Genomic DNA, 13,920 nt, shown 5'->3' with positions numbered 1-13,920 from the left:
AGTTATTCTCATATTCCGTCGTAGATCACAAACTGTTCAATGGGTTCCAAGGCTTGGTGAAGATTTTTAAATTTCACCGTCGTATCCCCTTAAGGTCAGACCCAATTATTTACAATTATTTTTTTTATTTCTCCCCCCCCCCCCTCATTACGCATATGACCCATTTTACATCGTAAGAGAATCCGTTTCGTTGGTTCCTCCTGAAAACACTGCCATCGTTTTCACATTATTTTTCACAGTATTTTCACAGAGGGGCTATAGTAAGGGTTAATTCTCCGAGATCGAATTTCACGTGATTATCAAGATGTCATGATTTCAATAATCCACATCATCTGTCCTGGATGGAAAAACCGAGCTATCGCTATTCTTATTTCCGTCATACTATCCATAATTCCCCACACCTGTATTATGTACTGATATGATCGGCCTCTAGCTTATTGTTCCTCCCTACAAAAGATAAATCAATGAGAACTGAACACATACCGCATATTAGATTCTATTTACATCAACAAATAAAATGCTCTCGCATCGATCAATCAATGAAAAAAGCCAACAGCAATCAACAGGAATCTAAAACCATTCGCTTTCTCTCCCTTGTAACACGAGGTTTAAACCCGTCATATTGTGAGAACCTTCTGTTATCGGGGATTTATCCCGAGAGGTCGTAAAAGACAGCCCCACGTCGCCACGCGTCTCATGTAACGAAGGGTACGTCGAACCTCCATATAACCCAAGTTTCTCCGGTCATAAGAAATACCACAGGGCAGACAAAACAGTCACAAAGACCCGAAAATTCGTAGGAATCGTCTCAAGTGGTCCAGGGTCAAGGCGGTGACAGTTCAAAGCCACACGCGACCTATGTCAACAGATTTATGGATTCTCCGGGGAGAAAAGTTGGGTAAAAATTATCCAGAAAGTCGTGGAGTGAAAAAATTCTCATATTTTTAAATATATCAGTAGCGAATGGTTCAAGTCGACTCATCTCCCAGTTGAGTTTTCGAGGAATATTTCCGAATCTAAGGGAGATAGCGAAATTTTCGTAATTACATTTGTTGTAGCACTCGATCGGCTTCACAAAAAAGGTTATAACAAAAATTTTGCTATCTCCCTTAGATTCCGAGATATTGATTGAAAACTGGTCAATAGTGAAAATTGACTTGTACCGTTTTACCACTTTGCTACTGATATTTACTTGAGACAAGTAATTTTCCTTCAATTCAAATCGCAATCCTTCGAAATCCTTCGCAATCCCACAAAATCCTTCGAAAATTCCGGGCATTCCAAGACCTTTAAAGGAATTTCCTTAAAATTCAAGGGAAATTGACAAGTGAATATTCATTTTCACTTGGAAATTTACACAAATTGTGGAATTTCCGTCATCTTGCGGCTAAAAAATTGAGGCTTTACTTGAATTTTCAAAGAAACTTGAAATTCCTTTCATTTTTTCCCTTCATATCAAGGATTTCAGGGTCTTTTTCCGTAAATTTAGCCAAATTTGATCAACAGTGCTCTTTTCTCCTTGCACAGAACAATCTTATCGCTAATTATACAAAATTGAACAATTTAACTTGTTCAATTGATTATGAACGATAAATACGTAGACAGAATGTGAAGTAACCGCTGATACTAGCCAACGATTATACGATTATACCACCCTCTCCGGATGTGAGGGTTTCAACGTCATAATGAGCGGTACGCGTGATAGGTTATTAAAACGCCACTGCTCGATGGCTCGAAATGCAAACCTCGTAAAACAAGGCTTTAGAACCCCTCATATTCCCGTAATAATCACTCTTTCACATCCATACCCCCACTAAAAGCCCTTTCTCCCTTGTTATTTCGTCTGGAGTATGTTTAGTTCCAAGGCCAGACGATAAATGCAGATTTCTTCATCATTTTCAATCCCCCAAATTTAATAATTGCGCCCACTGCACTGGTAGAAAAGAATTGAAATTTCATGAACAGTTTGGCAATAATTTTCAGGCGAATAACATTGAATTTAAATTAGATTTAGGGGGAATTAAATCGTGAAGTTTCAGATTTCGCTGATTATTTCCTCCATTCTGATTTCGGCCAATCAGAGTGCTGTATTCGGGGTCACGTGACTCCTCCACATCAGTTTTATTGCGATCATTGAAAGGAGATTGCGGAATTCTATGAACGACACAATTCCTTGAAATTTCATTGAAACCATAACATAATAAATTTTTTAAAGAAGTTTACTGGAAGTTTCACAAACTTTCAACAGTGTGATTTACCCTGAACTAGAAGTTTTCCACAAAATATGAAAGAAGTAAATCCGAAAATCCATAAATTCGTCCGGAAACAGTAAAAATCCTTATAGTTTTTGCACTTAATGTAATTCTACAAGTCAATGACATTTCCCTGAACATTTTCCCTGACAAAATCATTTTGTTCTCTCTGAGCGACGAAATTCCTTGAAATTTCATTGAAACCATAACACAATAAAACTTTTCAATAAATTTACTGGGAATTTCACAAACTTTCAGAGGCATGATTTTCCCTGAACTATAAGTTTTCCACAAAATATGAAAGAAGTATTCAGAAATCCATAAATTCGTATAGCAACAGTAAAAAAATTCTTACAGAAATCAGTGACATGTCCCTGAAAATCAATCTTTTTTCCCTCTGAACGACGAAATTGCCGGAAATTTCCTTCAATCCGTAACCCAATAAAACTTTCCAATGAGTAACCTATAAATTTCCAAAACTTTAAACAGCATGATTTACCCTGAACTCCAAGTTTTCCACAAAATATGAAAGAAGTAAATCCGGAAATCCATAAATTCGTCCGGCAACAGTAAAAATCGTTATACTACTGACTGGTGATACTAAAACAAGTATATCTACACATGTGCAGTGGGAAAAGAAAACGAGAGAAAACTATTTCACGAGAAACCGAGCAAAATAACGATAACTTTTTAAAACGTGCGGGCCGCTCGTAAAAGCACCAAGCCCAGAAGAGAAGGGAGTGAGAAAGAGAGATTATGCACTTTATGTGAATGAGTGAGTGAGCTCCTAGGTTTTGGCTTTGGTTATAAGTCCGTATTATATTAGCCGGGTACGAATGGCCCAGCAACCAATAGGAACGATCGTAAAATTCACAGGGGAACTCGACATTCAGCCGTGACTGTCAAGTGAAAGAGTCGCTTGGATTTTTCAACGAGCAGTTGCGCCCGAATTTTGAAATATTATGTGCAACAACTTGGGGCATTTATTCAACAAACTCATCGATAATTATCGCATCATTGTCGCGGGATATTCTACGATAAATAATTGAGAACTAATGAGTGAATTTTCTGCAATATTTTTTTACTAAACTCTCGATCCGGTTAATGTCGCATTAAAGATTATTCAAGACAGGAGGACGGTTGTCTGTTAACTACGTTATAAAGTATATCTGAGGAATCCAGGGTGATACGTTGTTTCAGTTGACTCGATAATTTTTCGTAGCTCAATGTTGGTCTTTGTTCGGCCGAGTCGAGCAAGGAGGTCTCCACTATCGTCAGTGTATTATTTATTCCCCTAATTATTGTGACGTTATTATCTAGCGTCTTGAGAATATCGTTTGTGTTCTCGGTTTTCACTCGGTGGTGATGAAAAAACCTAACCGCGGGCACACGGGCACATTGTACTCTCTCTCTGTTTATCTTGGAGGGTCTTCTTTTGTCATTCATTCCGCAGAATGGCACAACGGACGGCATTCAGTCATTAAGTTTAAGGTGAATGTTATTGAGATGAGAATGGAATTATGTGAATTTGGGAATTTGGGGAAACGGGGGAGAATTGATTGCAATCCTGTAGTTTGTAGTAAATAAATATGTCTTCTGACGTAAGCAATTTGCTCCTCGTTTTCCCCTAAATAGATTCCAATGTAACATTCCGGAAAATTAGTGGTCAATTGTCCAAGAAATATTCATTGACTGACGGAAAAAATTTATTTTATTAAGAGAATTTTATTTGAACCAACTATCATTTAGTTATTAATTTTCAAATAAACATGATTTCATAGAGAATACCAGTTATCTCTTCTTGAGATACATTTGATTGGGAGAAATCGAACTTCTCTAGAATTGCAGCTCCTTTTATTTGTCGCAATAATGAGAGTATTTGATTTCTTTCTAGCCAAAAGTTTGCCAACTCCAGAAATTCGTTGGTTTACTCAAAAATCAAAATTATTCTCATGACTAAATACGTTGTTATCTCAATCAACACGATCATACGTTGTTCCAAGTAAATTATTATTGAAGTGAGCATTTCGTATGTCGAATCAGGATGAATATTGTTACGCGGAAAAAGCTTTGAGATTGTAGTAAGATGTCGTTGAGTTGAAAGAAGTTTATATTTCTTGACTAAAAAAAATCGCATTAGTTTACAATAACAGAATCACAGATTACGGCAATTCAACACAAACTTGGATATCACAAATATCGTTCAATGTGATGTACGGAAAGCTCAATTTAAACATCGGCTTCATTCGAGAAAACAACATTCAATTCATTCCTCAATGTAATCATTCGTACCTAGGGAAAATTTCTCGACTGGAGATTATATTGGGTTAAAAAAAAATAGAACTTTTCCATTCTTGTGGTGAATACATGTGACTCGACGCCAAGGACTGTTTTATTTGATTCAAGTAAATGTATCTCAAGAAGAAATAATTGATATTCACCGTAAGATCTTACTTATTTGAAATTGGTTCAAGTATATAATAATGTAATACTCGTTCCAAGGAAGAAGCATCTCAATAAAAATAATTCATTCCATCAGTGTACCAGACAACATGTCAAAACGCTACCTTTGCTCAAACGTTCGAGGCAAATTTCATCCGCTTCGTATTTAGGGGCGACGCCACAGGTAACTCAAGGAGTTGAGTGTGTTGTATCCCCTAGAGATTGAACTCCAGGAGCAACAGGTAGGCTCGCCACGAAAAAAGTCTCATGCAATATTATAATGAAGCGCAAAATATCAGGTAATAGCTTGAAGTATTAAATTTCGTTATACTTGACTCACAACTCCTCGGTTCAGATAATTGTGTGGCCGAGGGCGAGTGGATGTTGTGGGACGGCGGTAGTTTCCGTGATGGTGGAATAGTGACGATCCCATTGTGTGGGGCTGTGCTACCGTGATTACTGAAGGGTGAATCGGCACTGTTACTGTCACAACTATTCTCTAGACTACGGGCTGGCTGTGGCACTGAGATCAGACGTTCACCATCGAGGCTCATTGGCCGTGGTTCCACCTGCTGGGGAAAATATATTTATCAAGTCAAATTGTTGATAATGACCGTGCTTTTTATTTGTTCCCTCCCCAAATGACATCGTCAGTGCTCTTGGATTAATGGGAAATTAAGTAGAAAATAATCAAGACGATCTGTTGGAGGAAAAACACGATCTACAGGGAGAGAAATATCGTCATAATATCACAAAACTAACTTTTTGCGCCAAAAATTCATGTAAATAATTTTAACGATTAATTGAAACAATTAATAATTAATCATTGATTTTATAATTAGTTGAAAATTGGACATAATTTGGCACTGAATATTAATGTTTTGTTTGAAAATTCAAGTAATTCAATGTGTCCGGTTGCTCAAAAAAATTGAAATTTCACGCAATTTTCAATGAAATGTGAATAAAATTTCATTCTTTTTCAAACAGTGATGCATTACTTTGTTTTTTTTTCTGCAATACGTCTTGATAATTGTCCCCACAAATTTATAATAATATTCATATTGACAAGTGAAATATTTTTTCTCCCCCGAAGGAACAAAGAAAAAATAACCTCATCTGGTCTCCGCACCCTTGTTGTGTCCTGATCCTGCGCCCGCCTCAATGCAGTCTGCAATGCCATCACCCTCTGTCGATCTTTGGTAAGAGTACACTTTCCACAAATGCAGTATCTGTATTTGCAATATCTCTTGTGTCCCTTGAGGGTTATTTTCAGCCCATGATTACGACAGCGTGCACAGTTCGGCGGTGTACGAGGTATGAGGCCAGCATTTTTTAAGACGACCGATTTAGAGTCCGAACTCGCTGGACTTGCCTCATTATCATGATTCATTTTGCTAATTTTTCTAACACCCTAGTTTATGATTTACTGTATTGGTAATTTTATCGCGCTTTGGAGATCACACTTTGAATCACTGGTGATTGTACTTCATCCATCACTTGAGCACTCCGGCATTTTCAGATTGTTTTATCTTTCTGAAAATTAAAAAACAAAATTGAAATCTCCGTGGAAATTTTCATCACATTCGAACTACACTGAACTTTCAAAGAATTTTGTTATTAATCATTCAAAATTTTAGGGAAAAAGCAATGAAAACTCTAGCGTTCAGTTCAATCATTTCATAAAAATTAATGTAAAATATAAAAGTTTAAGTATACATATTATTTAATTTTAATTTAATTGAGAATTCAGCGAATAATCAAGTATATTAGAGAATTCTCATATTTTTCTCCTCAATAATTGGGAATTTCATTGAATTATCGGTAAAAAATGAAATTACGCAATTCCCTTTCTCCCAAAATAAATTCAATTTTTTTTTCTAACAATGTGGATCAATTAGTCAAACAAACGAGTATTGACTGGCTAAATTTTCGACTGATAAAAATAATGTCTTCTAGATTTCATTTAATGTGAAACTTTGTAGAACTACAATAACATTTTTCTCTATTATCTTCAGTTATCACAAAAAGCCTCGGCGGTTATGTTAACATAAACATTCAGTTGATTGGGACTAAAGTAAATGGTAGCTAGCAAAACTTATTAACTTATGAAGTTATCTCTCTGTATTATAAAAATCGAAATCGACTTCTGGTGATGAAAATTTAGTATTCGAAATTAACACTCCAAAATTAAGAGTCACAAGGGTCATGAGGGTTAGAAGAGTTATAAGGGTCACGAGAAGGATCACGAAAGGTAAAAACTTTTCCAGTTTTCACCTTTTCCACATACTTTTGAGAGTTCTGAATAGCCCGTCGCTTAAATAGTTGAAATCAACGTTCAACCGGCTGAAAAATTCGATTTTGGGGAAAGTCGACTTTCCCCCTGGAAAAACGGAAAATCTGCCCCTTTGAAAATCTAAAAAAAAAAAACTTTTTCAGTTTGCACTTTTTCCACATACTTTTGAGAGTCCCGAATAGCCCGTCGCTTAAATAGTTGGAATCAACGTTCACCCGGCTAAAAAATTCGATTTTGGCGAAAGTCGACTTTCCCCCTGAATGTTCTGAATAGCCCTTCTCATCTCCTCACGTAGTGGCGCTTCGGTTTCAGTCTTACGCTTACGCTTATTCGAGATTTTCGAGATATTTCGGGATCGATTTCTTTTCTCCTTTTTACGATAGGACTCGAGCCTTCAGTCATCGCTAAACTACCTGATAAGCCACATTTTCGCATCCAATGTCCCAAATTTGGGCGGTTTTTCGCCTGAATAATTCGGTACAATAAACTTCCGATGACAGATCATCGTTAAATAATTGAAACCACCTGCTGGAAATGTTGAAAAATTCACGAACGCCTGCAGGAAATCGTGAAATAGATGTCTACCTCTACATTATTGATTCCCAAGGAAGTATAACCGCCCATCAATGTAATTTTTTACATGAATCGACAGATAATGAGAAGAGTGAACCTTTCATTGCACAAGTGTGAAAATTGCAGCAATATTATGTGAAAAGTTACATTGTACTACAGTAACACTATAAAATACTGAACATAGTCGATTCTACGAGAGTTGAATCGATAAGTATTGAAGGGTAAAAGCCAGCGGTGAACATCGTTCACCTGTTTATACATTATGGATGACATTCGTAGTTCCTAGCATTTCGTGAACTTTCAAACAACTTAGAGTCTCTAGTTTCAACTCTTTGCGTGATGTAGTCACACCTTGGGAGGGGGATGGGGAGTTTGCATCTGGCAGGCTTCGAAGAAACTTGGACTATAGAAATTCATGTATTGTTGAGAGGTGTGAATACAAGATATCGAGACTATTTTCGATTCTTATAGACAGGAATGGAAATAATTGACGTGCTGAAGAATCAATGCATATGTGGGACGAACGAAGCAAAAGAGTTTCAGAAGTATTAATCTATTTTGTACTTTCTGTGCGTTTGTTATTCTGCTTTTTCCAAGCATTAATGAGTCTAAGTTCGTCTAAGATTTAGTTACTCCTAATGAGATGGGGAGAAAGTGTTTTTGTGGTAATTCTCCATGTTGTAATTTTTTTTCTCGGGAGTTATTAGAGAGTGCGGCTAAATGGACCATTTTCCATCGTAAAATCGGTAAAACGGTTGAAGTTAGTTTTGTCAATTGATCCGTTTTCGATGAATATCTCGGAATCTAAGGCAGATAGCAAAGCTTTTAATATGACCTTCTTTGTAGCTCTCAATTAGTCCTACAAAAAAGGTAATTACGAAAAATTCGCTATCTACCGCAGATTTGGAGATATTCCTCGAGAAGAGATGAGTCAACTTGAATTTTGTTATCGCTTCGCTGGGGAATTTGGTACTTCTTCCCAGTTATTGTTGAAAATTAGTGACAAAATCATTGACCTTCTCAATTATGCACTCACTTATTTCTCGATCCCGAATTTCGGGAATTTAGCGCAGGTAAATTCCTCAAACTCAGTGACATGTGTCTGAGAATCAAAAAATTTGTTTTCCCTGTCTCGACAATTTCATTGAATATTATCAAAATCAGCTGATTTCTCCTATAAATGAGTGGTTAAAATTTTGTGATTTTTCCCTTGAAATTTCAGGATTAATTCTCTACCAATGCGTTAACTATAAAAATACAAATTTTCCCATCAATGAACGATTCTCGTATCGCCTCCTCGATGTAAAAAAATTCCAAACTGAAGCATATCAAGACAAATGTTTCCGCCAGCCGCTTTGAACCGGTGAAAAAAACCGGTTGATACCCAAACAAGAATAAACGAACTTGAAAAAAAAGTGGAAATATCATTAGAGTGGAGTACCCTTTCATTTCTATGAAGAACTACCAGTGTTCACACACACGCTTTGGTAAACAAGTGGGTGCCCATGAGCAACAACATTGTATAATTCCAGTGTACTCGGGCTGTCCAATCAATGCTGCCACTAACCATCACTAGCTATTCGCGTCGACCTACATTGTACATTTATTATTGCGAGTTTGCAACAGTGAAACTAAAAACAGTATTGTGGGAATGTAAGGGAGATGGTCTTGAACCCATCTAATCGTAAACCACGATATCTCCTAATTGTGTCCCAAGCCCGAGACCGTGTAACCATCACGAATAATATACGGTCTTCTCTCTTTCTCGTACTCGACGCGCCTCGGGCCAAGTTGTTTTTCGTTTTATCGCGATTTCTCCCTTGTGGTTTTTTATCCCACTCCATCCCTCTCGCTCCACAGCAATACAATCATTGAATCTTGGGCTTCTGAATTTATCCACAAGGAGAGATCAGGAGATGCGGTAGTGTCTCCGGCCGAGGAAGAGCTCAGCAGAGTCTACCGCACTCCCATTCGGCTGGAAAGAGCTGCGCAAACTTCGATTCAAAAAAATACAATGAAAATTTTTTTTCAGAAAAAATCTCCATCGCATCTTGGTTTTGTTTGGGATTGTCTGCGTTTTCATGAAAAAAAAATTATAATTATTGATGAAGATACGAGCACGTGGACAAAAATTTTCTCAATTCACAAAGTTAGTGGACAGGTAGTGGTCACGGACACTAGAGGTGAGCGCATGTACACACATATTCGGTGGCGCTACTACGTCGGAGCCGCATACTAGTAGAGTACCAGCAATCCGAAATTTTATTTCCGTAAGATTATTTCTACGATAAAAAAAATTCTACAATTCGAACGGCTGACTTTAAAACGAATTAACGGACTTAATAAAATTATTCAATGGGCGTTTAAAAAAAGAGTGGGATCACACGAAAAAACAGATCGCGGATCTGTTTAAAAGACAACGGCTGAGTGATCGCTAAATTTGGAAAAAGGGTGAGAAATCAAGGGGCCCTATAAGCAAATGCATTCGAAGGTCAATAAATATTGAAAATAAACAATAATAACAACACTCGGCTGCATCCATCCTTCCCTTCTCACCAGAGTGTACCCTTTTTCCAAATTTAGCGATCACTCGGCCACTGTTTTTTAAACAGATCCACGATCTGTTTTTTTTTCATGTGATAAAATATTGAGACAGTCATGACCTTCCCACCAGTGCACATACTGCCCCTTCGATTCCATATTACAAGACCACTGGCATTTGGTATTTATGTGCACTTGAAGGTTAATATTGTTTCAATAATTAGAAAAAATCCAACAAAAATTCTTTGAAACTCGTAAGTGATGAGAAAAAAATGAATCGATCTGACAAAAAAATTATTATGAAGAAATGTTCAAATGCACAGGGAAACAGTTCAGGGATTGAATTATGGCTCCAGAACAATGAGACTCCAGTAATTTCATACTGAATATTCATGTTCCGATTGAAAATTCAATTAAACTGACTTTCATTCAATGCAATTGATTCAATTCATTTAAACTTGAATTTCATTCAATCTTCAATGAAAGTTCCAAATTTTATAGAAAAATAAGTGAGAACGGTAAATTTAAATCCCATTAATCCACGAAAATGAATAGAAATCAATAATTAATAGAAATCCGTAATTCTTCATTTTTCTAAAAAATCTAGTCATAAAACTTCTTATTTGAAAAAAAAAATGTGAACGAGTATTGATCCAGTCACTTCGAAAAGCGGAACAGGAATTAATCAAAGATTCAAAATTATTCATCAATTATTGACTTATCATTCATCTCCGTAATGCATTTATGACCGTATGAAATTCAACACATTTGAAATTTAAACAAAGAAAAGGAAGCGTCTCCTAAGCAAATGAGGTGATAGATCTGCACGCGCGTCCGGTCTAGTCACAGCAAAATCTACAATATAGAATATTCCCACGTGGTATATTTTCCAAGAAAAAATATTGAGATCCTGTAAGGAGTATTTTCACGGGGATGCGAGTCTGGCAATTTAATAGTAGTAGGAGGTTAGTACTAGTACCCCCGTTCGCTCTGCTCACCAACGCCCATAATCCTTAATCTGACCCTCATGACCCTTATTCCAACCCTCGTAACCCTTATTTTAACCCTCGTTAAAATAAGCCTTTATTCGGATCCTTATGACCCTGATTCTGACCCTCATAACCCTTATGACTCTTCTGACCCTTATGACTATTATTGTGACCCTCGTGGCCCTTAATTGTGGAGTCTTAATTTCGTGTACCAAATTTTCATCACCACGAGTCGATCTGAATTTTTATAATATAGAATGATATTTCGATACGAGTGAGACGGAATTTTTACGAGGGTGAAGTTGGCTTCGTTTACGTTACGTTTACGAGTCAACGAAAAGGCACTTTTCGGCACGAGGTGAACGTAGCAGCCGTGTCAAAATAGTATATTTCGTTACGAGTGCGGAAAAGAGCTTTTTTGGCTCGTGGGATTATATCACTCGCCTTCGGCTCGTGGTATAAACCTCCCGCGAGCCAAAAAACACTTTCCACGAGTATCGAACGATATTTTTCATCACAATGTGTGGAGTTTAAAAAAAAAAGTTACTTTTTCGCACAGCGTGATGAAAAATATAGTTCGACACAGTCATGTGTGACGGGGATTTTTCAGCTCATGTAATTGGCAGTCCTCGGCTTCGCCTCGAACTTCACACTCGTGAAAAATTCGTCGCACTTGTATCGAAATATACAATTTCATCACACTGCCCGTAAAACGTCGTTTTACGGACACTGTGAGGAAAAATTCTGTTCGTCACTCGGCCGAAAGCAACCTCTCTGACTCGTGTGATTATTCCGCGACCTCGCCTCGGTCAGCACCCCTCACACTCGTCAGAAAAGATTTTTCGTGTCGAGGGACCTGAAAAACCCCATTTTCCTGGCGCTGCGCGCCACAAAATTGGCGTTTTGCAGGTCCCTCGACACGAAATAATATATTTCGTAACGAGTGCAAAAAAGTGTTTTTTGGCGAGTGGGAGGTTTATATCACGAGCCGAAGGCAAGTGATATAATCCCACGAGCTAAAAAACATTTTTTCACGAGTTACGAACAATATTTTTCATCACAATGTGGCGGAAATTGGACTTTTAGGCACGCGGAGCGTGCCGAAAAGTTCACTTTTCGTCACAGCGTGATGAAAAATAATTTACCCACCCGCCATGGAAAACACATCACCCTCCCCCACGTGCTTGCCATCCTCACCTTCGGCTCGGAAGGCAATCTTGCACGTGGGGGACGGTGATCTGTTTTCCAAGGCTCGGGCATGTAATGTACCATTTCGTTAACCTCGTATCGAGCGAAGCGACGTTAAAATCGCGGTTTTCGGGCCTAATGACAAAAAATATTGTTCGACACACGGCCGTGGGAACTTTTCTCCCTCATATGATAACAGAACTCTCCTTCGGCTCATCCTGTAACCTCATATTCACCGGAAAAGTTCCTCACGGCCTAGTGTCGAAATGTACTATTTTCGGCCTCGTCACGAAAATAGCCATTTCAATGTGCGCAAAGAAAATCCAAAGTCTTACCCTCAAAAACCTCCTGGAGTTCCTCACAACCCGTTCTCCCGGGCGCATCCCCAGGTGCCCATGCTCCTCACCTCGCAAAACCAGGGAGCAAACGCAGAGGAGATCGACCAGCGTCTCGTTCTGCCTCCCCGCGTCTCAATCCTCAAACTCACCAAGTCTCCCAATACCGATCAAACTCATCGATCCCCAGTCCCCGCCGATCAGAACATCCCCCCACTCGCCCCTCCCTTCCCCCTCTCGCCAATCACCCAACTCGCACTCTCAAATCCTCCGAAAAAATGGAAAATATATCGGATAACCCACGTGCAGAGGAACTCCGGCGCAGCGAGAAAACGCGCTCGCGCCTGTCACGTGGAACACGCACGGCTAAACCAAGCAGGAAGTCACCGCCCCCCGGAAGTTAAGGTCCAACCCCCCCGGTTACCAGCACTTTACATGCGCGTACACCGTTTACGCACATAAACCCCGGGTTACCAGGTTCCCTTTTGTCGACCAATTGTTGAATTTCTCGTTTTCTCAATTTTTCCTTTATATTTTTTATTTCATCGTCACTGGCGCCTTCGACGCACTAATGACTACTCTCCACTATTTTCACCCTTCACCAGCGTATACCATCCACCTATACCTCTTTAATAACAATCGGTAACAATCGTCACGAGAGCTGTACGAATAATAACAACCGCTCACGGGTGTGACCGTGAGGCTTGAAGGTACACACACGAAACCACCAGTGTTTTACGACTTTGTGTCATTTAAACACTGATAACAATCACATCAGAACTACTCTGTTGTCGCTCTATTGTATGTAAACACATGTGTTGTTATGGTTCACAGGCACGTGGAAAAATTCCCGGAATTAACGGTTTAAATTGTTCTTTATTTCTTTGTCGATACGGAGAGGAAAAAAGTATTCGCGACGCGCGGCACAACCTCGCCAGCATGCAGTCGGTAACTCACTGAGAGGACTGGCACATTGACGGAGTGCATGCGGCAGCGCGACCGCGTTGGGGGGGGGGAGGGGAGTGGGGAAGGCCGTGAGTGTTGAGTTGGATAGGGCCGCGGGGTGGGGTCTGTCGCCGCTCTCGCGGAAAAGGTTTTGTCCGGCAAAAGGGCGGGCGAGGGTGGACGGCGTGACGATCGGAGGGGGGGATCTTCTCGAGGGGGAAGGGGTGAGGGGTATTTGAGGTTTACGATTGAATCCAGACGACGATCGACGACAAATTGTGTCATTATTTTTGTTGGTGTGAGCGAATGGAGAACAGGGAACAGTTTTTTAGTTCAATTAGGGGTGGGGGCGAGGGGGGGGG

At 39.1% G+C, this 13,920-nt stretch overlaps 1 protein-coding gene across 6 annotated transcripts in view; it reads right to left on the bottom strand.

Annotated features, from left to right (window-relative positions):
- The window catches only part of LOC107036974 (protein doublesex), a 45,494-nt gene extending 32,698 nt beyond the window's left edge, over window positions 1-12,796 (bottom strand). For 2 of the 6 annotated variants that reach the window (XR_003783024.1, XM_015255270.1), the window contains exons 1-3: window positions 12,614-12,796; window positions 5,806-6,227; window positions 5,035-5,266 (exon numbers count right to left, since the gene is read on the bottom strand). Coding sequence is in view for 5 of the 6 variants with exons in the window: in XM_015255270.1 (XP_015110756.1) it covers window positions 5,035-5,266; window positions 5,806-6,084 (511 nt within the window). In the remaining variant the exon portion in view is untranslated. Of the gene's footprint in view, window positions 1-5,025; window positions 5,267-5,805; window positions 6,228-12,613 lie in introns of all 6 variants that reach the window. The other 4 variants (XM_015255268.1, XM_015255269.1, XM_015255271.1 and 1 more) reach the window with 4 other exon arrangements.
- Between the last annotated feature and the right edge of the window lie 1,124 nt (window positions 12,797-13,920).

The sequence above is a fragment of the Diachasma alloeum genome, unplaced genomic scaffold (genome assembly GCF_001412515.2).
Source record: "Diachasma alloeum isolate Michigan unplaced genomic scaffold, Dall2.0 Dall_scaffold_00212, whole genome shotgun sequence".
NCBI classification, from domain to species: Eukaryota; Metazoa; Arthropoda; class Insecta; order Hymenoptera; family Braconidae; genus Diachasma; species Diachasma alloeum.
The sequence above is the reverse complement of the archived record's forward strand: the minus strand, read 5'-3'. Positions and strand labels throughout refer to the sequence as shown.